The sequence below is a fragment of the Odontomachus brunneus genome, unplaced genomic scaffold (genome assembly GCF_010583005.1).
Source record: "Odontomachus brunneus isolate Ranch 3 - 2012 unplaced genomic scaffold, Obru_v1 Obru_scaffold_052, whole genome shotgun sequence".
Taxonomy (NCBI): Eukaryota; Metazoa; Arthropoda; class Insecta; order Hymenoptera; family Formicidae; genus Odontomachus; species Odontomachus brunneus.
In genome coordinates this window covers 1,215,286-1,239,612 of record NW_022639502.1, presented here as the reverse complement: position 1 = coordinate 1,239,612, position 24,327 = coordinate 1,215,286, and the positions used below count along the sequence as shown (strand labels likewise).

General features: G+C 35.8%; 3 protein-coding genes and 1 long non-coding RNA gene across 9 annotated transcripts in view; 2 read left to right on the top strand and 2 right to left on the bottom strand.

Moving 5' to 3' along the window:
- The window catches only part of LOC116845479 (centrosomin), a 32,022-nt gene extending 27,646 nt beyond the window's left edge, over nt 1-4,376 (bottom strand). For 3 of the 4 annotated variants that reach the window (XM_032818209.1, XM_032818215.1, XM_032818213.1), the window contains exon 1: nt 427-1,553. In XM_032818209.1, the coding sequence (XP_032674100.1) occupies nt 427-530 (104 nt within the window). In that variant the 5' untranslated portion in view covers nt 531-1,553. Of the gene's footprint in view, nt 1-426; nt 1,554-4,160 lie in introns of those variants that run through there. The other variant, XM_032818211.1, reaches the window with a different exon arrangement.
- Nucleotides 4,377-6,554: 2,178 nt separating this feature from the next.
- LOC116845489 (dynein light chain Tctex-type) lies at nt 6,555-8,311 on the top strand. 2 transcript variants are annotated; one of them, XM_032818243.1, is made up of 5 exons: nt 6,555-6,706; nt 6,823-6,984; nt 7,046-7,173; nt 7,310-7,475; nt 7,736-8,311. In XM_032818243.1, the coding sequence occupies exons 3-5, from the start codon at nt 7,153-7,155 to the stop codon at nt 7,882-7,884; spliced, it is 336 nt and encodes a 111-aa protein (XP_032674134.1). In that variant the 5' UTR covers nt 6,555-6,706; nt 6,823-6,984; nt 7,046-7,152; the 3' UTR covers nt 7,885-8,311. The 2 variants fall into 2 exon arrangements, with proteins under 2 accessions (XP_032674134.1, XP_032674133.1); XM_032818242.1 differs by lacking the exon at nt 6,555-6,706 and having other exon boundaries at nt 6,740-6,984.
- On the bottom strand, nt 8,125-22,814 carry LOC116845481. 2 transcript variants are annotated; one of them, XM_032818218.1, is made up of 12 exons: nt 22,612-22,814; nt 18,267-18,329; nt 13,414-13,773; nt 12,779-13,070; nt 12,020-12,161; nt 11,658-11,851; nt 11,037-11,511; nt 10,546-10,688; nt 10,159-10,326; nt 9,893-10,025; nt 9,010-9,770; nt 8,125-8,931 (listed from the first exon to the last, which is right to left on the bottom strand). In XM_032818218.1, exons 1-12 carry the CDS (start codon nt 22,662-22,664, stop codon nt 8,767-8,769), a joined length of 2,949 nt encoding a protein of 982 aa, XP_032674109.1. In that variant the 5' UTR covers nt 22,665-22,814; the 3' UTR covers nt 8,125-8,766. The 2 variants fall into 2 exon arrangements, with proteins under 2 accessions (XP_032674109.1, XP_032674110.1); XM_032818219.1 differs by lacking the exons at nt 18,267-18,329; nt 22,612-22,814 and adding an exon at nt 14,990-15,173.
- LOC116845491 lies at nt 15,829-17,607 on the top strand. The gene is made up of 3 exons (XR_004378254.1): nt 15,829-16,023; nt 16,120-16,314; nt 17,455-17,607. It is a non-coding gene; the product is annotated as an uncharacterized LOC116845491 (long non-coding RNA).
- Nucleotides 22,815-24,327: the final 1,513 nt, after the last annotated feature.

The following is a 24,327-nucleotide window of genomic DNA, read 5'->3' as shown; positions in this document are numbered from 1 at the left end:
GACCATGAAAATATATTATAATAGACGCCTATGCTAAATATCTTCCGCGTACACGCTCGACAAAGAATACGCGATTGAATACACGAGAACACTTTAAAAAAGGCAAGCGAGATTTCATTAACCTTTCGCGTTAGCATTAACTCTTTTAAAGCGGAAGTTACACATTCATTGTTTTGAATGCCGAAAATACGGGCCTTTGACGACTTATCGCAACATATCAAACGGCAAACATAGTCGTTTCAAAAAGTAATTTTTTAGTTAAAGAGACAAGCTCGTTAAGCTATAAAAAGTCGATAGTTTCAGAAGAATAAAAAGTTATTCTATATTTATTTACTTTATAAATAAACATACTTCCCACCCTTCCTTACTAACTATGACTAAGGGTTCAAGTAACTGACGCTCAACCAAGTCATACACGGTACTCACGTTCGAAAGGGACTTCTATAAGCACTGCTGCAAGCGCCGATTTCCTTTGACGAAGATGACACATTTTGGTACTGACTGACGTACTGGTAACTACCCAGTAGCATTTTGCGGTAATTATCTCTCTCTCTCAGCGACTATCGCGGAGCAACGACACGTGACATCCGTTCAAACTCCTTGGAAATTCCTTTGCTCGTTAACACTACAAACACGGTGTCCCTGCCTTGAAAAGTCCAGGAAACGCGATAAAAACAAAGCGTGTATAGCTCGATAAATGCGGAAAATGCAGTTTGTCTTTTCACGTTATAAAGTCCCGCAGTGTCGGCGATATCAGCCTCTCTATGTCTCATTAAGCACACGTGTACACGTGCACATGTGACAGTTTTACACGGGAGCACGATATTGCGCGAATGCGATCAGGTCCTCGCGAACGATGATTGTTATCCTCGAAGGTGCACTCACGTCTTTGCGACCTGGACGACGCGACATGGCCCGCGAACTGCGTTGGGGTCAAAGAGCTTGAGGAGAGAGAACGTCCGGGATTGTTCCTCTGGTTTCGAGGCGAGGGCGGCGTTAGCGCGAACGTACCATGCGTCTCCGCAGCTGGACCGATCAATGGAGATAACTCTCGCTGAAGATGACGCGCGTCAGATAATTCTATGGTCGTTATCGAATCTCGTGGCTCATCGAGTCGAGATCGCTCAACGAGTTCACAAGCGAGTCTCTCGTGATCTCCTAGCAGCGTAGCGCAGCAGCGTTCGCGCTAATCTCAACGTTAATTCGAACGATTTACGCTAATTTACATAACAAGGCTATATCGTTGATAACAGCAGTGCACTTATCACGATGTTTCGGGATAATCCGTCGATTTTTAGCTTTTTGTTACGTAGCCCTTCTGAGAAGGGTACAGTCAGTCTCTTTCTCGTCCACTACGAGCTCCGTTGTCTCCGGACGACGACGTTTCGCGAACCGAGCAAGCGCAAAATGCGGCCTCGTCGCTGTGAATGCAAGTCGTCGCGCGCGCACAACCCGTGTCGGGTTTAGTTTGTTTATTTGAGAGATAAATGCTCTGACGCAGCGCGGAATCACGTCCTGTTCTTGGATACGATCCCTGTGTATCGCACGACGCACCGAAGACTACTGACGACAGACGGCAACACGAGTCGCACAGAAATAGAAGGGTGGGAGGGACGGGGCAAAGAGGAGCCGAGATGCAAGGGATGCGCACTGTGCTCGCCGGAGCGCGGTCTGAACGCACAGAGGACGTCAATAATGACGCCTGCTCCAGTTCCGGTTTAGGAAAAGGGTTCTTTTTATCGGTTAATTCCATATCTATATCGATGTTTTCATCTTCCAACAACCTTAAAGTTCATTTTTCGCTTATCTCTAAATACCTACTTTTTATCAAAAGTAGGTGCGGCTTTAAGTCAGAATGCGAGGGTGCAGATAAGATTTGAAATAACACGAATGTGTGCTTGGACACATACACAATGAGAGAAAAATTTAAGTTATAATTGAAAGAACGTCATTGAGACCACACAGGTTTATTTAATAACACAAATTAATAACACAAATTTAATAACACAAATTATTAGATCGAAAGAGAAGTGATTGGTCATAAAAAAAGTAAAAGAGAAAGATGAAAGAAGTTCATACTAATATATGCTCTAAGACTTATTGTTATCAATTTATAGAACTTTGAAATTAAAAAATAAAAATTTCACTTGTTTTCTAATTCCTTTAAATAACTTGGAAATCTCAATCAATTTTTTCAGTTAAAATCTATGGATTAATTCAAATTTTGATATACAAATTACTTTGATTGTCACGAATTTCTCTAAAGTATTTAACACGTAGATTACGATTATGAAGTTGTAAATCTTAGGATATATGTAATGTGAATTTTTTAACTTTTTTTTTTCTTTTCATCTTTTGTGAACTTGAATATGAATCACCCTGTATACTATATATACACACACATATATAGTTACATTTTATATACAATTATATATATTTGGTATATTTTGCTTTAAATCGATAGGTAAACAAAGATTCCTAACATTTGCGAAAAAGTATGCGTCTTCCGAATATTTTGCTGCTTTGCTCACTCTATCAACGGACGTGTAAATCAGTTCGCGTCATACTTAACACGCTATATGGCCGGATCAAAGAACGAAAAGGAAAAAGGGACAACATGAAGGCAATGTGCGTATATATTGGTAAAAGGGGAGAAACGTGAAGAAGAGTGAAGAAGAGAGGAGATGCAGAGAGGAGATACGGAGGTCAGGCTGGCGGTGAATGACAGAGGCAGAAACGAGAAACACGGAGAATGGCAAAAACACGAAAAGAATTAAACGTTGATCGGCGATTCAGCGCTTCTCAATCGATCGATTAGCACCGCGACGATTTGCTCAGAGTAAGAACGTTAAATTACTAAATTTAGGAGATATGTTCTGTATCGAATTTTATGAAAGAACGTGAGTTAAGTTTGTCGCGCATGCTCAATATTTCTTTAGATGTTTTTCTCGCTATATAATCGAGCAAAAATATTGTTTGTGCTCCAAATTAATGTAACGAACTAAATTGACAGTTACTGCGATACGTGCAAGAGATGACCTTTAACCGCGGAGAAAGATAACTATTTGCGTTAGTGCATAAATATGCGATTTATTGTGGAATATGTATTGCGAAAATATGTGATATAATAATGTACCTCGCGATGTCATTTACATTCTCAATTCTGCTTTGTGCTTTTTATTTTTGTTTTTAGAAAAAAATTATATTGTCCTCTAGGTGTTTATTCATTTAGAATAATGTTAGTTTGTATTATGTTGTTATTGTGTTAAAAAGCATGCAATTAAACCGCTAAATAAAACCGGGAGATTACAATTATTTCATTATACATTATTTTCCAATGTTTCAATCACAAAGAAGAAATTGTGGAAATTTATCAAATAAAATATATATACGAATATCAGCAAGAAAATTTATACATGCAACACACAAAACCAACACAATGTCCAAAATCAAGTCATAAGAAGTCTTTAAAACATCTTTAAGACAAGTTTATAAGATATTGTCTTAAAGATGTCTTAAAGACGTTCTAAAGACATCTTATAACTTGATTTTGGATATTTGTGCTGTCTGGGAACTAACACAAGCTTGTATACGACGCACTTTTATTTCATGAAATCTATTAATAGAGCGCCCTATTCGTCGTGACATTGACGGAGGAAATATCTGAAACGCGTAGTTATTACTAAAAAGGTATTCGACACTCTGTTGATAAAGTCACTTCCGACAATACCTTTATCTTTATACATAGCAACAAAAAGTGATATTTTTCGTACCAAAGTAAACAAGAAAATGACACAATGATCCGAAAACAACAATAAACTCGTTGACATCAACAAAATACAGAACCAATGTGTTCAAACAGCATAAAAACAAAAGGTGCCTGCATGTATATATATGTATATATATGGTATGGTTGGGAGATTTATAATCGTATATCTAACATTCACGAATGTTCACGACGATTCGTAATGTATACTCTTTATTTCTATTGACAATATGTTTATTAACGTATATACGTTTATTAACGTACGATGCAGGTTCAACGACAGAATGCGCGTCTATTTATATTTACGAACGTGTGTGGGAGGTCGTCCAGCATATCATGATACATGGCAGCATCATTCCATGGGAGAAATAAGTATCAAAATGAGTTTACTTACATGTCCAACTCCATCGCGGATGCGAGCGTCTCCTCGAAATACTCCGCCATATTCCTTCAGCCTCGCTTTCTCACTGCATCCTAGAGCACTTCTTCGTCGAAACGTGAGGAAGACACATCAAGATACAACGAGTGATCCCGGCACTTGCGTCGTTACTTTTCAAAAGAATGCTTCTCGACACGACCGTCGCTGCGCGCCAAATGACGGCCATAGACTGCGTCACGCTCATGTTCATCAACTAAGAATGATCGCGCAGCCAACGGCAGAAAGAGGAACCTTTACAAGACATTTTGCTCACGTTAAGATGTCTTTACATGGAAGCATCGAACGTCGAGCGTTAAAGCGGTAGCTAATCAACGTGCTACTTTCCGCAAGAACTACAAGTATACTTCTGGAACCTGATACATTGATTGGCTAACGCTTTAACACTCGACGCTGGAACGCTCCCATGTATTGGCACCTTTACTTATGGCTTCTGCCCACAGGACGCGGCAAGCGTTGCCGCGTTCTGTGTGCAGGAGTTATTACACTCTTTACACTTTTGCACTTTTTAAAGCCCATTGCACATCAGAGGATCGAATGTGTACTTAAAACGGAGTGAAAATAACAAAAATGAGCAAATTTACTAGTATATTTGTAACTTCATTGGTCAATGCTTGGTAAATTTGCTCACTTTTGTAATTTTCACTTCGTTTCGAGATACACAATCGACTCCCAGGGAGCTTATTATGGTTCTGTGTGAGGGTGAAGTCCCATAGCACGTATTTTCGCGTAATGCGTAACCACGTAATCACATCTTTCTATTTTTTTAGAAATTCAAATAGAAATACTAAACATCGAAATCTATTGGTATTATGCACTCACGCGATACGCGGAAAATACATGCCATGAAACTCCAGCCTGAGAATTAAAAATGCGAAAAATGAGCGAATTTACTAAAATATTTATGAGTGCTTTCCATTTAATAACACAAGTCGACATAAGCATCATTCTGTCTTTGTTCCATATTCAATGAGTAACTAAGGCTGCGTTCGTTTTGGCGCTTACAACACTCTGAGCATTATTTCATTCTTGTTTCTATCAAATATTAAACAAGGACAAATGATGCTTACATCATTTGTTTTGCGCTATAAGCGTCAAAACAAACGATTAAACGAGAGAAAATATAATCTCACCTTGACGGATTCTAATTGATTTTTTTCTAAAATAACAATAACACGTTTCTCTTGATTTTTATATGTCCTACTTGCAGGTGTTTAGAAGCGGAATCGTATTCATGATCATCTTCATCGTGCCTTTTCCTCTTTTATTTCATTTTGACAAAGAATAAAAGTAAATGTGGCAAAACAATTTATTGCCTTTCACGTGTACACTCGTGGTCTAAAAGGTTTGTACACCGATTTTTTGTAAATTTCGGAACGCGTCTCAACTTTAGGAGAGAGACAACCACTGCTTGACACGCCAGCGCCGCCACTTATTACGAGAGCAGAAGAATGGCATATACCGTATATGCCATCTTTCTGCTCTCGTAATTAGTGGCGGCGCTGGCGTGTCAAGCAGTGGTTGTCTCTCTCTTGAAGTTGAGACGCGTTCCGAAATCTACAAAAAATCGGTACACAAACCTTTTAGACCACGAGTGTACATATGTGTCAAGATGTGTTGGCTCCTGCACACAGGACGCGGTAATACTTACCGCAAGGCGGAAGTTCGCGCGACAGTCAATCAATATGCTGCTTTCCGTAATAACCTTCTAGCTCTTATGGCTCCTGCACACAGGACGCGGTAATACTTACCGCAAGGCGGAAGTTCGCGCGACAGTCAATCAATATGCTGCTTTCCGTAATAACCTTCTAGCTCTTATGGCTCCTGCACACAGGACGCGGTAACGCTTGCCGCACGGCGGAAATCCGCGCGACAGTCAATCAATATGTTGTTTTTCCGTAAGAGCTAGAAGGTTATTACGGAAAGCAGCATATTGATTAGCTGTCGCGCGAATTTCCGCCGCACGGTAAGCATTACCGCGTCCTGTGTGCAGGAGCCATTACGGAAAAACAACATATTGATTGGCTGTCGCACGAACTTCCGCCGCGCGGCAAGCATTACCGCGTCCTGTGTGCAGGAGCCATTGAGCAATTAGGAAGCACCTTCTAGCAATATAGTAGTATTACATATATGACAAGCTTTTCGGATACGTTCATTAGTGACGAACAGAGAACCTAGAGATACTCTATTCGCCAACCAATAAACGTATCCGAAAAGTTTGTCGTACGACACATGTAATATCAGCTTTAAGTTCATCTTTAGATAGTCTATGGATGATTTCATTGGCTACAAAATATCTGAAAATAAACTTTTGTTTCTATTGTCTCTATTTATTGATAATAAATAAAAGTCTTTTTTTTCTAAAATAAAATTATATCATTAAAAAAAAGTCCGAGTACAATAAACTAATACAATTTCAATAAAATATATATGTGCAGGAATTAAATATAGTAAAGGATTTAGTAATGAAATTTAATGAGATTTAAAAAGCGGACGACATAAAGGTTCAATAAAAATTAGAAATGTCAAAAAAATAATTACGTTTTTTCTTCAAAGAATTGAGCATCGAATCATCAGTCAAACTTCATCTATTACTGCTTATCTTTGACTATATTTACAGGTAGCTACTGGAGTAAGTGTCATAGCAGTTTGTGATGAATATTTTTACTGGAACGAATGCGTCAATACGAGGATATGTCATAGTGATGCATTATTTTTGCAATTACTAATCTAAGTTGGAGTAAAATTGCAATCTACAGAGTGAAAAATTAAGGAAATTACTGTAAGTCTCTTGTTTCACAGCAATGAAATATTTGTCTAAGCCCATTAATACTTTCACACAGCATACGAAACTGGAACAAAACTTTTGGATTGAATAAATAATTTCTGCGTTGAGCACACGACGGAAATTTTCTTGATCGTGTAGTAGCCCTTATAACATTTGTCTGAAATGGAGGATGCACAAGAAGAGGTTAATAAAACACTTCTATATAGATTTTCTTGATTCATCAGAGAGAGACGCAAAGATTAAAATTACACAAATTTCAAAGTAAATTAAATTTTAATTCACCAACTTGTTTAAAATAATTTGCATATTATGATTTCAGCTGCAATTTGTAGTAGACGATGTAAGCAATATTATCAAAGAGGCAATTGAAGTATCAATAGGTGGTAATGCGTATCAACACAATAAAGTCAATCAATGGACTTCAAATGTTGTAGAAGCCTGTTTAGGCAACCTCACAAAATTACAGAAAGCTTACAAATATATTGGTAAGTAATAAATAAGTTTTTTAAGTTTCTAAGATATGTTACCTACCTTATCATGATATATAGAAAAACTTTAAAATATAAAATAATATTAAGAAATACAATTTTTAAACTAAAATTTATAAAACATTTAAAGAAATATAATTCTATGATATTTCATATTTTTTTTCGCTATCTTATAGATTTGACATTAACATTGACATTAACATATGTGTGTTCATCTTTAAATATTGTTCTCCCTTGACACTTGTTAATGTTTTCAGTGACCTGTACAATTATGCAGAAAAACGGAGCTGGATTGCATACTGCAAGTTCATGTTACTGGGATAATGCTACAGATGGAAGCTGCACAGTGCGCTGGGAAAATAAAACCATGTATTGTATTGTATCTGTTTTTGGATTGGCCCTTTAAATTTATCTTTTATCACAAAGTAAAAAATTCTTTTATTGGAAAAGAATAGTCTCTTGGGTATAGGATATAGTGTCACTTGCAGAAATAAAATATCCCATTATAAATTCGCTTGATGAGATTTGATATTTTGCACAAATCAGTAGAAATTATAGCTAGAAAAAGATCAAGCCATTGAATATAGTAAAGGCAAAAATTAATATGGTATGTGATACAAATAATAGGAGATATGTACACATAAAATATAGCACATTAAAATATATTTAATTGCTTTATATATCTTTTTTTATAAGAAATAATATTCTTTCTACCAATGCATTGTAATTTTTACAAACTAAGAATAAGAAAACATTAACATCCTTCCTAATTCTTGTGCTATTATTACACAAAATATGTATGTTATGTAAAATAAAGATGTATTTATAAAATATTTAGCGAATAATTTAAAATCATATAAAAAATGTTTCAATAAACATGTATAGCAAAATGATAGCTTTAGTAACATCGATGACGATTTATCAAGAGTTCATTATTCAATATTCGTCTCAATTCATTTATTGATAGAATGGCTTTTGGTTAATTTTTCTTAAATTAATTTATCGTACAGTAATCTTGAAACATTTTATAATTTCAAATTATTCATATTGTGTTCGTGAACACAACAAGCGATATTTCCAATCTAGTAATTGCATTGGTCAGAAATCAACAATCATATATGTACTAAATTAGGTATATATCGCTTACATTTGTTATGTAGTCAAAACCGTAAAAAAGAACGGAGAATGAAATGAAATAAATAAAGATAAATTAATTAATAAAGAGAGATGAAACTTCTTACAATTGATTGAACGTATGAACATGAAATTTGTGTAAATTCAATGTGATTTACAGTTCTGTAGTCTGAGGTAGATTTTGATGATCATATGGATAATCATCTATAGCACATGACTGTAAATCGTCATTTAAAAGAACTAGATTATCATTTAATCGGCTGCCAAATTCATCGTCGATATATAGATCTTCAATTGTACAGTTGCTATCTTGCAAACACTGCAATAAAAATCAAACAAATCAGATTTTATATCGCATAATAATTCATACATTAAATTCAAGATAATCTATCCTTACACTTTTGTGAGCGCGAATCTTTCTCAACCCTGGACTCTGCGTAAGTTTCAGGTTATTCAAACACGCGGGTAGAGAACGTCTTCGCAAGTCATTTAAATCGTGCGAATTACAAATCTCGCATCTTATGATATTGCTCGGTCGCAGCAAAATAGTATTTAGATCGACAGATTTTGCCGAAACTGATTTAAAATTTGATACATCAGCTTTGTGCGGAGTTGGTACACTATTTATATGAGCTCCTTTATCTAAATTCACTTTTTGCAAGTCCCCCAATTGGTGATTCTGCACTGATGCTTGAGATCCATTGGAATCCACTTCTTCTATGGTTTCGTAAATAAGTTTGTTGTGCATATTAGCATCGTACATATTACAATCTACAAAATTACAAACGACTTTTCCTTCGTTTTCTATTTCAATGCTACTTTCCGCAGTCACATAATCGTCCAAAAAATTTATGCCAGACGATTTTTCAATATTGATTTCTTGATTATTGCCATCACATTTCGTTTCATATAAGTCTTCAAATGCGCTTTCGTACTTTTGCGTATTGTCCGTATTAGTTTCGGAATTGCAATAATTTTGAAAATATGGAGCTGAATTGTCATATTGAGTTCCTGAGCGTACAATCTCAGTGGCACGATCGATGGCATCCTTTAACTCTTGTAATGGATTATCTGAAAACTTTGGAGCCGCCATGGACGTATTGTTGCTTTGTATGTCTTTTGATAATGATTCTTGAGCATCTTTGGTACGTTCATCTACTGTAATTGCAAATAATAATGTCAATTTATTGCGTCAATAACAAAATAATATGTAGAATATTTAAATTTATTAAAAAAGAAGAATAAGTATATTTTATTCAATATATTTTTATTCAATATACCTTTTTTTTCAAATGCATCCTTCATAATAAACGTATTGTTACTCTTTGTAGAAGCTGGTTTAGAATATTGCGCTTTACCATTGCCAGTATTACAGTTAACACTAGTAAATGGTTTTGGTGATAATGGCCAAGACTACAAAAACAATATTAATTAAATATAAAATCGATAATGTAAAAATGTACTTATGAGTTTTGAATAACGTATATGAAAATTGTAATAAGAAATAATGATAACTAAGATAATTAATATATATTGATGAACTAACATATTGGTGTATATTATTATTATTATTCTCACGTCCCATTCGTGATAAACAAATTAACTTTTCCTTTCGCCATAATATTGACTCGTAAAAGCTTTCTACATCAGGATGTAAAACTTGCCGTTGCGCTATTGCATCCTTAATATTTGTAGACATATTTGTGTATGTCGTCTGTTGCAAAATAAATATATATAAGTTAATATAAGTAGAAATAAACTATTTAGAAATATAATATAAACTTTATATTTTATATATATATATATATATATATATATATATATATATATATATATATATATATATATATATATATATAAAGTTGATTGTGTGTGTGTGTGTGTAAGGTTGATTAATATATATCATTAGTAATTTCTTTTCCGGAAGAAGTACCTTTGGTTTTAGTGTATATGATGGTTTCATAACATTTCCTTCGTATTCACCAGGTAATTTTTTATATTTCAGCTCCATATTTGTTGCGTGACTAGCTGGTTTACATAGTATATAGTCAGTATCCTTATTGACACGCATCGGATCTAAGAGACAGATGTATAGAAAATTATAAATTTAATTAAATTGTTAATTAAATTATCTATTAATTAAATTAAATAATTTTACTTATGCTTCAATATCATTTATATTAGGGAAAGAGAAATTATTAGATAGCCTGAATATTTAACATACTTGGAGTTGAAGAAGTGAACAATAATAATTCTACTTATGCTTCAATATCATTTATATTAGGGAAAGAGAAATTATTAGATAGCCTGAATATTTAACATACTTGGAGTTGAAGAAGTGAACAATAATAATTCTACTTATGCTTCAATATCATTTATATTAGGGAAAGAGAAATTATTAGATAGCCTGAATATTTAACATACTTGGAGTTGAAGAAGTGAACGATGGGTTATTTTCATTAAAAAAATGTTCCCTTCTAGTTGCATTCATTTCTTTCAGTCGTTTTATGTCAGATCGTGTAGTATTGTGCAAATCCTCGTCGGTTTCGAGTTCTTTCACGCCATTTAAATGCTTCGTATAAGTATTATAATTAGTAGTTTGTACTTCGCCAGTCGCCAGTCTCTCAGCATCATTGTCAGTTAAAAACATATTTTTCTTTTCAACATTATTTTCATCCAAGTCTCTATTGCATTGTACCATTGTAGATGTGAAGGATCGATTGGTAAACTTTTCCTCTGCCATATTGTCTAATTTATCAGTGGGTGATCTTCTTATCAACATTACATTTTCATAAGAAACTTTCGGGGTTGACGTGTGAATATTCTTAATATTATTGTCCCTTTCAAGCTTCAGTATTCCAGATTCATTTACATATGTGATTTCTGCTTCCTCGGACATCTTCAAACATGAAAACAATTGTGAACAATGGTATAATTCGAAAAGAAACGCAAAATTATCACTTAAGGAATCTCTGATCATTAAGAGCTGCGTGAATTCTAGAAAAATGTGTATTTAAAAAAAAATGTATGTATAATAAAACGTACAAGTAATCTATGAAGAGTTTTTCGTATTTTGTCCATATCCAAAGTTCTTTTCGCGGCATCAAGTTGTAGTCCATTCTCCAATAGTTTTTGAAGGCGCGATGGGAAATGATTGAAGTCCACGATGATACCGCGTTTCCGTGTTACGTATTGCAATTCTACATGTGGTCGGTTACACCCGCTCCATGGAATACGCGCTATACAATGGTAAAAATAAGTTATATTATTGGAAACTCGCCAAATTAATCTTTTATTTTTTTTTATAAATGATAAATAATAATATTAAACGTACGTGACATAATGATAAACTTCTTGTTCTTGTAATGATAAACGGATTATTGTAAGAGGAAGTTACAACGATTTACCTGTGCCTGTTTCCCAAAGTAACAACGATAAGCCATAAATGTCGCTTTTTGTAGAGAGATGGGACCCGTAAAAAAATTCCGGTGCTTGCCACTTGAAGATCTCGGTTCGCAAACATTTTTCATAGTCGCGTTGTACATTGTCCTGTAAAGAGATAAATGCAATAATTTCATTCATTTTTTCTTGTTTTCTATCTTTTCATACAATTCGCGATAAGATATTAATGCTGTTTTATATTAATATGTTATCCTGCATTATTTGCTATAGGAAGCAATCTGTCATATTTAATTGCGATTATGATTTACGCGAGTTCCGCGTTCCAAACTGCGCGCGCGATTAACATCGACACGGTACAGCGAATTTATTCAGAAACGAACATTTTGTCGAAAACAATGCCGGCCGTTTCCGTCGGTGAAGCACGGGTGTGTCACGGATATGACGCGATTCACTTCTTTACAGCCCATTCTGCCTGTGAAATTTTAAAATCAGCCGACGATTGACCTTAATGTCGCGAAGGTACGTTTACTATCGTACAACAAATGTGAATCATACAAAGACTAATAAAGTTCGAAGATTAATATTATTCAGTAATTATTTGCGGCATGAATTCATAAAGTATTATTAATTGTTAATGCAATGCAACTGATATTCGAAAAGTAGTTTATATATATGTATGTGTGAATAATATATATTGAAACAATAATATTGCTTTTGACTAGTAGACTTGTGTTGTAGAAATCGATAGAATCTAGTTTACGTACGTTTTCCAAACTAGCCAATTCCCATCCACCTAGCTTGATACCACCATTAGGTACAAGATAAACACAATGTGAGCTGATCGCTCCGTGGATGTATCCGCGCATATGGCAATACTTTAATGCGTCCGCCAATTTCATTCCTATTTGCGCGATATTTTGTATGCTCATTCGTTCGCCTTGCTCGTGTATTAAATTGTACAACGTACAGTTGACAGACTCAAAGATAGAGACAAGGCCGTGTTCATCCGTACGTGTTGTTGCCATCAACAGCAGTATGTTGGGATGCCGAATTTCTCTGGTAATATATAAATTTACGATTATTTTACGTTAAATTACAAATACATAATACTTTTAACAAATTTCAGTCTAAGAGATATAAGAGGTAAAAGTAATTTTAATGTAAAAACAATTTCAACACATTGACGGTATCTGTCTTAATGAAAGATATTGGTTTTTAATTAACAATGTATTTTATTCTATTGATGGAATAATATCGAAACATAGTAGATTAAAAATGTCTAAAAATCTAATTACAACAAGTGTTGTAACACAAAAAATGGGGAGTCACTGAAAAAGTCCAATGACTCTGCACTTTTTCGCGTGACACGATGAATATTCACAAATAAAGTGATCCTTACGTGAGAATTTCTATGTCCGCTTTTATCGCGCTCCGACACGCCGGATGAGTGTGTCTCTTCAGCGATACTCTCGTATTGTGCCACTCCGCAGAAACCAGCTCGAGATATCGGTCTTCTGTGCCTGCCACACATCCGATCTCGAAAATTTCCGAAGCTTCTACGTGCGACACGCCTGGTATAAACGTCGAGCATTTTCGCCGCTTCGAGTTATTGTGGCAGTTCCGATTGTTGTCCTTTTTCACGAGGTGTTCACCGTTCTGCTTGATAGGTTGATAAGAATAGAACTCCGCATCACTGACCAATTCGCTCGACGATCGGCGACGATCTATAAACTGCTGTAACGCCTTCCGGTAGGATTCACTGAAAAAGAAACATCGTTACTTCTTATCGTCCTCGAATCTCGAGAGATTTAGCCGGAAAATATTTTAACGAGCGAGACAGTTTGAGATTCATTGTAAATTATATCGTGTCGGTATAATTTTTGCACGATGTAATTACATCGGATTACTTTACTGGGAATTTGCTCGCTTAGATACACACGGTTCGCTCAAAGTATGAACAAATTTACCGGGAATTACCAAGTCATACCAAAAACATGATAATTCATAATTATTTATTCACGGTCACGCGACACTGCGGAAACGACGCAATCGCGATTTCAATTGAAGACGAACGAAGAAACGCACTGGTCACGATTATCTGCAGAACTGAGGAAATAGAATGCTCGTGACAGAAACTATCACAGCGTGAGCGCAGGTATCGCGTCGTGCTGATTATGCAAACGATAAGTTTCAGGCACGCCGATAGTTACGTCATAAATGGGATACTGCACAAATGTCTACCAGCAGAATTGTATTTTTGGAATATAAGGAAAATCAGTTTTACACAACGATGTCGTGACTTTTAAATTATGAAAACAGCTTTGTTATAATTAAATTTGACTTGGCATGTCTTTTTACATACTTAAAGTAAATTTTAAACATTTTAATATCAAAGACTTACAAAATCCGAACAGCACAAAAGTTTAGAATATTTCTCAGAGATATTCTAGATTTCTAAAACCCAGATAGACAGAAATACTGTACACAATATACAAGCATTGCTACAATAATTCTGGATTAATTGCGTTCTTTTTCTAGCTAAATAGGCAGCATTTTCATAACATTAAAATACTGCTGCAATTTTCATGGTATCAAATGACTTCTTTTATAAACTGATGAAATTTTTGCTGTATGAAGATGCATTGTTGCATATTTATGCTGATCACTAAATAAATAACAAGCTGAAATATATTTATTTGGAAAATAGGATATCTTTTAGACATTTATATTACATAGGAGAGAATCATGAACTGGTAGTGGTTATTGAAATATCAAACAAAAGCTAACAAGATTGAACTAATTAAGAAAATGCAATTCAATATATAATAAATCTTTAGAATAAATATATAATAAATATCAATATATAATAAATCTTCAGAATAAAATATTTTTGAAATATTTAAAATTAGTCAAATAAATTTGTCATCAACTATTTTTTGTTGGAATACCTTGTAGTTTGTGTAATAAATTCATACCTCATGGAGTAAGGATTCGTAAGAGTCATCATTTTCAGTCAAGAATTCAGGATTTTTTGTAGATACGTTCTAATTTTTAGCGTTTTTCGAAGATTTCTGCGCAATTGACGAACGAATGTCGATTCGATCAGCGCTCACGAAGCAAATAAAGCTGTTTCTCACGCAAAGTGTTAAGTTCTGCAAATATTTGCAATATTCTGAAAAGATCAATACTGCTTCATAAATATTTTATATAATAAGAAAGAGAAAATATAGAAGAACCTGACGATAGGATGATACTTATAAATACCTCCGTAAGTTTTAACGAATTAAAATATAGAATTCGTGTTCTTTCCAATTACTTTATACACTTTGCTTATACGACCTAACCTATTTATCAAAGTAAACATCAGAATATATCATCGTCAAGTAATTATCATATTATCAAATAGAGATCGCTCTTTTTCGAGTTCGGAGTCGTGATTGGCCGCATTCAAATCGTTTGGTTTTTCTCGGCACCTCCAAGGCGAGGCGCTATCAACGCCAGGAAACGCGCGCGGGAAACTTTTGGCGCTAAATAGTAAAATTCAGCTAACTAATTGCAATAAGCCGTAATATCGACAAATTGCTCACTAAAACTTCATGATTGACACTCGCGATTGATCCAACAGCGGTCTGACACTCACGAATCCGGGCATGTCGATTTTAAGGTCAATTGCTTAACTTAAGTTTGAATAATGTATATCGACGAATAATGCAATTGGAGCAACGCTAACGCTATGTGGAGCGTCTTAGATACATTCGCACGAATCACGATCGTTGGTCGGTACGATCGAATTCGTGCATCTGGCTCGCGGAAGTCGCGGCGCGTATGTGTCTACAACGCGATAATCCAGTGATAATCCGGTTTGAACACGTTTGCCGAGGTAAAGAGACGTGGATATACCCGTCGTGATTTACATACATGCGAATAAGACGATCGAATCGACAAACGACGCCGACTGTTAACGAGTCTCAGTGCATCATCTATGCTGCACTCCGAGAGTATCTTTGAGGTTAGTAGCATTTAAAGTCATTTTAACGTATTAAAGATCGCGAGTGATCGTTATTTGTGTGTAATTCAACCCAATATCTCCAAACTTCCGTTGCAGTTGTTATGTCTCACATCGGCGAGTGAGTGAAGTTAGCAAGAACAGCACGACGATTGCGATTCTCGAAGTACTCTGTGCATCGTCTTCAAAGCTAATTTCATATCGCACTTGCGATCGGCTATCTTTGAAGACAGCCGTTTGGGCATCGAGCTCCCGAAATTCGCGGCTTTACGAGGGTGAATAGAGTTGAAAAGCGTGAGTAAACATTAACTGTGCAATCTATTCTAAATCCGCTTCATGGAAATCTATATGGGAAAGCGAATTTACATTGTCATTGCTCGTATTCATAAACAATTCAATGATGCTCAACTGCAGTGTATAGCACAAGGGGGTGTATAAAACGGTGTAGATGCAATAAAGTTGGGAGCACAACAAACTATCAAACATTGAGTTATTACCGACGGACTTATATGCAATAATAGTAATAAAAATATAATCAAGAACGCGCTAAAAATAATAATACTAATAATAATAATATAATTACCAGACAAGTCCATATACACAGTAATGAGTGTTCTCAATTTAGACAGTTTGATGGATTTTATTGTGTTTAAACCGTTTTGCAACCTACTGTACACGAATTTCGACGCATCGGGATCGATCACGCTGTATTCATCAGACAGAATTCGAATTCGTGGTTGATTGCGTTTACATTCGATTTCACGCATGAAATGCATCAGGAGCGAGCATTATTTTCGTACTTTGATTCTCAAAAATTCTTTTTTCGGTCATTTCGTCTTGCGAATGCACATATTCGTGAGTGAATGAAGTTTGCTGCAGGTAACGCGATTCCTGCGATTATCGGTCCGGCCATTTTCTATTTGAAATTTTACACTTCCGCCTCTTAGAATTTCTTAACATGTCGGAACGTGAAATATCTGAACGGACGCTATTGTGTTTGTGTGGAACACGAAAACCGATTAAATAAATATGATTAATACGAATAAATAAATGTGATTAATACGAACCGATTAAATAAATGTGATTAATATGAATTGTATTAATACGAAATGTGATTATAACGAATTGTAAATTGTTCTGCGAAAAATTACGCCAGGATGATCGCGTAAGTACATTTCCATGTACGAAGCATTCGGGAAATGCTTATTGTATCGGAAAGATGGACTTAGTTAAACGGGCTTGGATTTATAGAGTTAAACTCGATCGCTGATCCGCGTCAAAAAATCCGCGTACATTTTTGCAAGTGCCGTGTAATATAACTATAATCCTAATAGATTAGTTAAATGCGAGATTAGTAAACAAAATGTAGTGTAATATAATAAGAAATATGTAGTAAGAATGGATAAACAATTAATAAATAATGGACAATTTCAGTGCAAAAGGAATAATCTCTTTGAGGAAAAAACTTCTACTATAAGAAGAACGTCTGGATGTATCTGCTGGGAAAGGAATGTCTGGATACACATTTGCTGGAAAAGGAAAGAAAATACCTGTTGGAAAAGGAACATCTCAATATGCTGTAAGATAAGATGCAACTCATCGATGAAGGGTGAGTCAATTTAACATGTTTATGCTTTAGGTGAACCAATAAGTTTGTTAATGTACATTGTTCAGATTAATTAGGAGATTGTATGGAATGAACAATTCTGCTGAATAATGCTACTATAGGTAAAGTGATGTACTATAGGTCGAGTGAAATGAAGGATAAACAGCTAAGATATAAATGTACTTATAAAATATGAATAAATGCTGAAGTATTTAATATTTCAGATATTTATACTTCCTGACAGATATCTGAAGAGAGGATCTCCTAATTATTCTGAATAATGCAATATAGAAGAAAATTCGAGGAGTGTGTTCCCTGAAAAAGCTTCGTGTACGAAGTTAAAGTGTTAACAGGATTAATTATTAACAAAAGCATTACTTTATATTAAGAGTGATGCAGTTTATTTTAATAGAACTTCGATAAACTTGAACAGGGATCTACTCCTAGGAATTAAATCACTATCATCTTTTTGGCTCTCGAACGATGAAACCATTTCGTCGTTATTGTGTTTAAATTAAAGTTATTGAAATTATCGCTACATGCAAATTATAGTGTGAGTCAAATTGTAAATTTCCATGCAAACGATAACTGTAAGCGATGTGCATTATGATAAGCGATAAGGACGTGAATATTCACTTACTCGGCAATACACTGCGGCATCGACGTAGTCCATATTTGATTTTCCGACTGCACAGTAGTATTTCTGAAAAGAATAACAATATTCTTTATTTCTATTTCTTTATTCTTTATTTCTTTCGTATACAAACACTTTGGACAATTGCAGGCAGTTTTTTATCCTTTTTGGTTGTATTTTTTAATATTAAAATATTAATATATTAAAATTATTTTAATATTTTTTATTGCTTTCTCTTTTAATTTTTTCGGTTCACAAAAGACACTTTCTTTTTTCTCTCAGCGAATAAATGATCTACTTTCAGATTTGCTCTAATTCTATTGTTAATCAAAAAATGCATTTTTTTATGAAATTTTCTATAAGTATCCACTAATTAATTTCACTTGAAATTCCTTTCGGAATTATTTCTGAGTTGTACAAAACGTAATTGATAAATCTTAGAGAGCACAACGAATAAAAAAAGTCTCTGATGTTAGTAGGACGATCCGCGCGAGATGGAAGGTAGAACAAAGAACTGCAAACATTGCCGAGATACAATAACTACGTGGCAACTGTTGCGAGACCACGAAATTGATCGTATTCAAGAACTTATACTTTCTCTGACAATTCGTTCGCTACGGATCACGGAATAGCACGACTATTACTTCGCGATCAAATTATTTCAGATCTCGTTAACGCGATTCTTTCTTCCCGTTTCGCTTTTCCTGTCATACTTTGCCAGCATCAGTTTTCTAGAATCGTGATTTGTGACTATTGCTACGATGTACATTTTCTAGAACAGGATATATTATTAATAATGTACAGGATAATTCTCTCTATTCTTTTTTTCTATCTATATATATCGTAAAATATAGATTATCATATAATATTATAATTGAGAGAGAATTTGGATAAGAGTCTTTTTGACGAATTCGAGACTTGTATTAAAAAACAAACATAGCGAGTGAACACTACATATTACAAGTGTTGCGACTTTGTAACTAACCATAAGCGTTTTTTAATCTTGAGATCCTTGATTAACTTTGGAAACTAAATGAAAAACAGTAAACTTATCCTGTCACAAATATAGTGTCCATATTTCTATTTCATTGTAACGTCAAGGTCAAGAATACTACCTCGTGCTTCAAACCAATGACATTGTATTCTTATTCTCAGACGAGAGACTAGAAATACTTGATTAATATTATCGGTACTCAGGTGTCTCGAATGGCACATCAGAGAAGTACACGATTTTGCAACGCATTGTATACGTCCGTTATCTACAGTCGCTTTACAGTACGTTTTTACTGCGTGCGACCGAAGCCGACAAGTTTTGCATCGTAAATCGGCTTTCGCCGGGAAAATGCAGGGGAATTCTGTCGACGATTTTCTCTTCGCGAGAGAGGAAGGAAGGTCGGATCGTTTTTCGCGCGTCATAGATTTTAGACCGGCGAAATAGTGCGTAGTTGTGTTAACACAACTACGCACTATTTCGCCGGTCACGTTACTGAAACATCCGATTACTTCACGAGAAAGACATTCGCGTATCTTAGCAACCAAAACTCGTCGATAACTCTAAAGTTCACAGGTGACTCGCAAACTGGCTGTTTCGCACGATTTATTAGCATAACGCACTTTCGATGCGACGATTCTGCGGCGAAACACAGAAAACGCGTTAAAGCAGTGAGAGGAACCGTACGAAGCGCGTAACCGGTGCTTCAACTTGACGAGCTCGCGAGTACCCTTAATGAGATTTAAGAGACGCTAATTAGAGAAGGAAGTGCCAGTCACACGCATACACGCAGCGAAACGCGGCGCGCTCGATTTTTCGATTCATTTGCATGCCAAGTAACTGATCGCGCAGCTTTTTCTCGGACATCCATTCCCATACACGGGACTGCAAAACAAGAAAGCATCGCTATGCACATTAGTATGCATAATAAACATCCCAGTTATGTGCTGGCTAAACGAGTACTGACCTGACCTATCTCGGTGCGTCCGTGTAGCACTTGTCATTAAAGATTATCAATGATTATCGGGCAAAGATCAAAATCAAGAATGAAAACCTTGACATAAAATGTTGCGTATTACATATACATGGAAAAAACAATTCTGTTGGTGCAACCGAATTTTCGATTGCTCAGGGATCAGACTCGGGTCAGAAAACTCGGTTATAGGAACAGAAAAATCCTTTATGAGGCTTCTGTATAGTCAATTGTTCTCAGTTGTCTTAACCGAGTTCTAATATCGTTGAATGTTCAGACGAATATTTCAGGTTGCGACAACAGAAATATTAGTTTTCATAACAGAGATATCGCTTCTGATCATCTAATTTTCAGTTAGTTCCTACTTGGTTGCACCAATTACATTTTTTTTTGCGTGTATCGTTGAGATATTCCATTCGATGGAAATGTGAAACGGTTAATCTTGGGAATACGAAAAATAAGATTAATTAGATAATAAAATCTGCGCCATGTGTTACTTGGCTTACACTCCAGCCGATATTTCGCAATTTTGTAGAGACAGTAAACATTTGTAATTGATTTTTGCAAAAAGAAACTCGCGTGATTCCGAATCTGCGAAATAACTTGCTGACAAAATTAAGAACGGTTGTCGCGGCTCAAGGAGAATCAAAATTCCGTAATGCCAACGTTCGCGGAGAATGTCACAAAGAACTTTGACTCTCTCCGTTGCCTTCGTTCGCGGGACAATGGTCGTTCATTCGTCGCCGGCGCAGGACGCAGCTTTAAATACCCGTGCAATTTCATAGCGGCGACTAAGCACGGTAACTGCACAATCTCGCGGCCCAACTAGAGGATAATAGCAGTCATTATACTGCGGAGATACACAACGAGTTGTCGGTGTCTAGTTAACGGTACGGCGCGATGCCCAAACCGCGGGGGGCCCGCAGCGCCATTCTTTTGGCCGTAATTAGCCCGTGTCTTTCATACGCTTGAACTTTTCGGTACATTTTCTCGGAATGGAAAGTAAGTCGAGATCGCGGAGAAACTCGGAAGCAGATCGCGAAGTGTCTCTCTCTTTCTCTCTCTCTCCTGCTCTTCCGCTTAGATTTTATTTAGATTTTATTTAGATCGAGCTCGATACGTTTCTCCCTCTTTACGTAGGTGCAAACATGCTTGTACTAGTCAGAGTGAGTCGCCGATATCATTTAATCATTATGTAATTCCGCGATTGAGATGTCTATCGGAATGCATTTTCTCCGCTTGATATCGGTCGTGAATATCGAGAGCCAGTCGAGATAACGATTGGTTACGATTCATTTCGCTGCATTCCTCGAAGAGGTATTTACGGAACTCGCTTCGACACGGAATAGATGCAGGCTGAGCGATTTTTTATTAGCTGAGCAACTTTCCGAATATCAAAAAATCACCCTACGAGGAAAGAGCTATTTCGACAAATCGTTATACTCGTCGATTCGTTATATTTCGTCAACTGGATTATAATTTCTGACACTATTATCAGTCTGTTTGATACGAACGTCGACGACCTTCACCTTACGACGAGAGTTACTGTGTTGTGTCATGCTGTTGGTCTCGATACAAATTTGTTCGTTTTCTTAAGCTTCTAACCGTGTTTGGATTCTTTTCGACTCAAGCGTCCTTAAAAATTTGGTCAACACCATTTCTCTCGTAGTATATTATAATAAATTATAATAAATATATTATCATTAATCTTTGAATTGTGTTCAAATGCATTAAAGATAAAAGTCAAAAGATGGCATCTATATGTTGACAATACTTTAATGTCATGAGAATTTTCTAAGGATGCTCGAATAAAAAAAAAACTTGAACATAGTCTCAGAAGGTTAAATCACAATTGTTATCCGTCACGTTACTGTAAATTGGCAAAGTGAATTTTACTAGAGTGCTGCGATATAACATCATTCATGTGCATTTTGATAATATGCATCTTGGGCCGCACTCGTGTTAAAATGATCACATTCATCCTGTGCAACACTAATTCCGCTCTATATACAAACACTGCTATCAAATGAAGACGCGCGATTTTGGCAAATTATTATTAGTTCACCGATTAAAGACTAGACACGCAAGTGCTGAGAATAAATTGTGGACTACAGTTTTGATCGAGATAACAGTTTTGCAATTTTACAAAAATAAATTGAAATACAATCTATAAACGAAAAAATCAGACTATATGATTTAAAAATCTGTTATTGAAGTATCATATGGGAGTAAAAACCAGAGAAGATAAATAACGGTATCATAAGTAAACGAAGTTGCAAAGACGTCGAGGAAAATATAAGTGACTATTGAAAGTGCGAAATATTTTTCAGCAATTTTTCTTAGCACTTTTATTTTGTATTTCTAGAAAATAATAAACAAGAACTCACGAGATACGCTTGATAATCTTCCTGAATCCCATGATGGATGTAATCGTTGGCATTACGACGCGAACTTCCGACGAGCTGACGACGTCGACGAACACTGCGTGAACGCGACGCGATTCGCTGTCTCTTTACGACTGCGTTGCGAAACGTTGGTAGTTGACTCCGGCGCGCGCGGACGATTCCTCGGTTCTGACAGTTCTGATGGCAAGCGGCGATCTAGGCACTGCTCATTCACCGATAGTTCCCTCTCCGTTTCTTCTTTCCCCCTCGATCAGCTGATTAATCTCACTGTGCGGGAAACAGGAATCGGTGTCTGCAGGGCTATTAAAGACAGGAGATTATTGAAGCACAATTTATTCAGAATTATTCGCGTACTTCTCTCTCTCTTTTTCTCTCTCTGTTGATTAGTATAAAACGTATTAAATCAAATTTATATCGTAAATAAGACGTAAAAATCTTATGAAACTTGTCCTTAAAAATGTTTTCTAAACATTTATAAAAATTTGGCTTAAAAGTACACGAAAATCATGAGAAAATCTTCTACGTAATATTACAATTTGTAATTTTTTTACAAAAAATTTCAAATATTTAAAAAATATTCAAATATTTTATAGGATCAAGTGGGTGATGAAATACAATTTGAGATTGGTGCTGTTAATGTGCATATAATATAAGAAATAAAATGATATAACATCTCGCTCAGCTGCTTTGAACCAAACCACTCTATGGTCGACTATCGACTGACTGACTGAGCTGTTCCGCAGGTAGCACACACACGTTTTAGAAATGTTTTATAAACGTTAGAACCAAACATTTCATAACTGTTTCGAAAACATTTTATAACGTTTCTGAAACGTTTCTCATGAATAAAAATGTCCACTCAATAAACGTTAGGTGAAACGTTATTTTTGGGAAAAAAATCGTTGAAGAAACGTTTTATAAACGTTTCATAAATAAGGTTTCAGAAAGGTTCTTGTTAAAACGTCTCTTATTGGTGCTTTACCGTTCTGAAACTATAGATACGTTTAAGAAACGTTTCTGATACGTGTATGTGTTATCTGGGTCTTGACTGTTTTATATATTTTCGATATTGCTAATCGGCATCAAATCATAGGCAGTATGATTCCGATGGTCGCTTCCGACATTATCGCGATCAAGGAAAAGTCCTCTCTTAAGTTTTTCAGCGCTCTAGCGAACTCGCCGCCGCACATCAGTGGCACCGACAATTACGCCTGTCTCATCCGTAGCTTTCCACGCGTATATTCACATACCACTCTTCGAGTTACCTCTACTACAATATATTAAATGAGAGTATACCTACTGATTTATTTTTATTATTCTCATTTATTTTTATTATCCTCGGTTATGATATATGCGATCGTAATTTTCATGCACTTGTACCGTTCTTGCGGTAATTTGCAGTCATCTAAAAACTGAATTCCTAGACGGCAATTGCGCAACTCGTCGTTTCTGAAACTAGCGGTCTTTGTGCGGAATCTTGCTGCGTAACGAAGTATTCTGATATCGCGTCTAAGGACTGCGCCATCGTGGCACGCCTTTTTTTCGTCGGCTTCCTTCATGAGAGCACCGGTACCGACACAATCGGTGCGATGACTGATAACGCACAATTACGACGTGCAGTCGGCAGTACAAACGTAGGTTTAGGTCACCGTGCGTGGGACGGGTTGTATTTCGTGACTTGAGAGTAAGGACACAACG

What these genes read in the sequence shown, in the direction of transcription:
- LOC116845489 (XM_032818243.1), top strand. Translation starts at nt 7,153, where the DNA reads ATGGAGGATGCACAAGAAGAG. An exon ending in TGGAGGATGCACAAGAAGAG is followed by an intron (nt 7,174 to 7,309) that starts GTTAATAAAACA and finishes TTATGATTTCAG; the next exon opens with CTGCAATTTGTAGTAGACGA. An exon ending in GAAAGCTTACAAATATATTG is followed by an intron (nt 7,476 to 7,735) that starts GTAAGTAATAAA and finishes TAATGTTTTCAG; the next exon opens with TGACCTGTACAATTATGCAG.
- LOC116845481 (XM_032818218.1), bottom strand. Translation starts at nt 22,664, where the DNA reads ATGCCAACGATTACATCCATCATGGGATTCAGGAAGATTATCAAGCGT. An exon ending in ATGCCGCAGTGTATTGCCGA is followed by an intron (nt 13,774 to 18,266) that starts GTAAGTGAATAT and finishes TTTCTTTTTCAG; the next exon opens with TGAATCCTACCGGAAGGCGT. An exon ending in AGATTCGCGCTCACAAAAGT is followed by an intron (nt 8,932 to 9,009) that starts GTAAGGATAGAT and finishes TTTTTATTGCAG; the next exon opens with TGTTTGCAAGATAGCAACTG.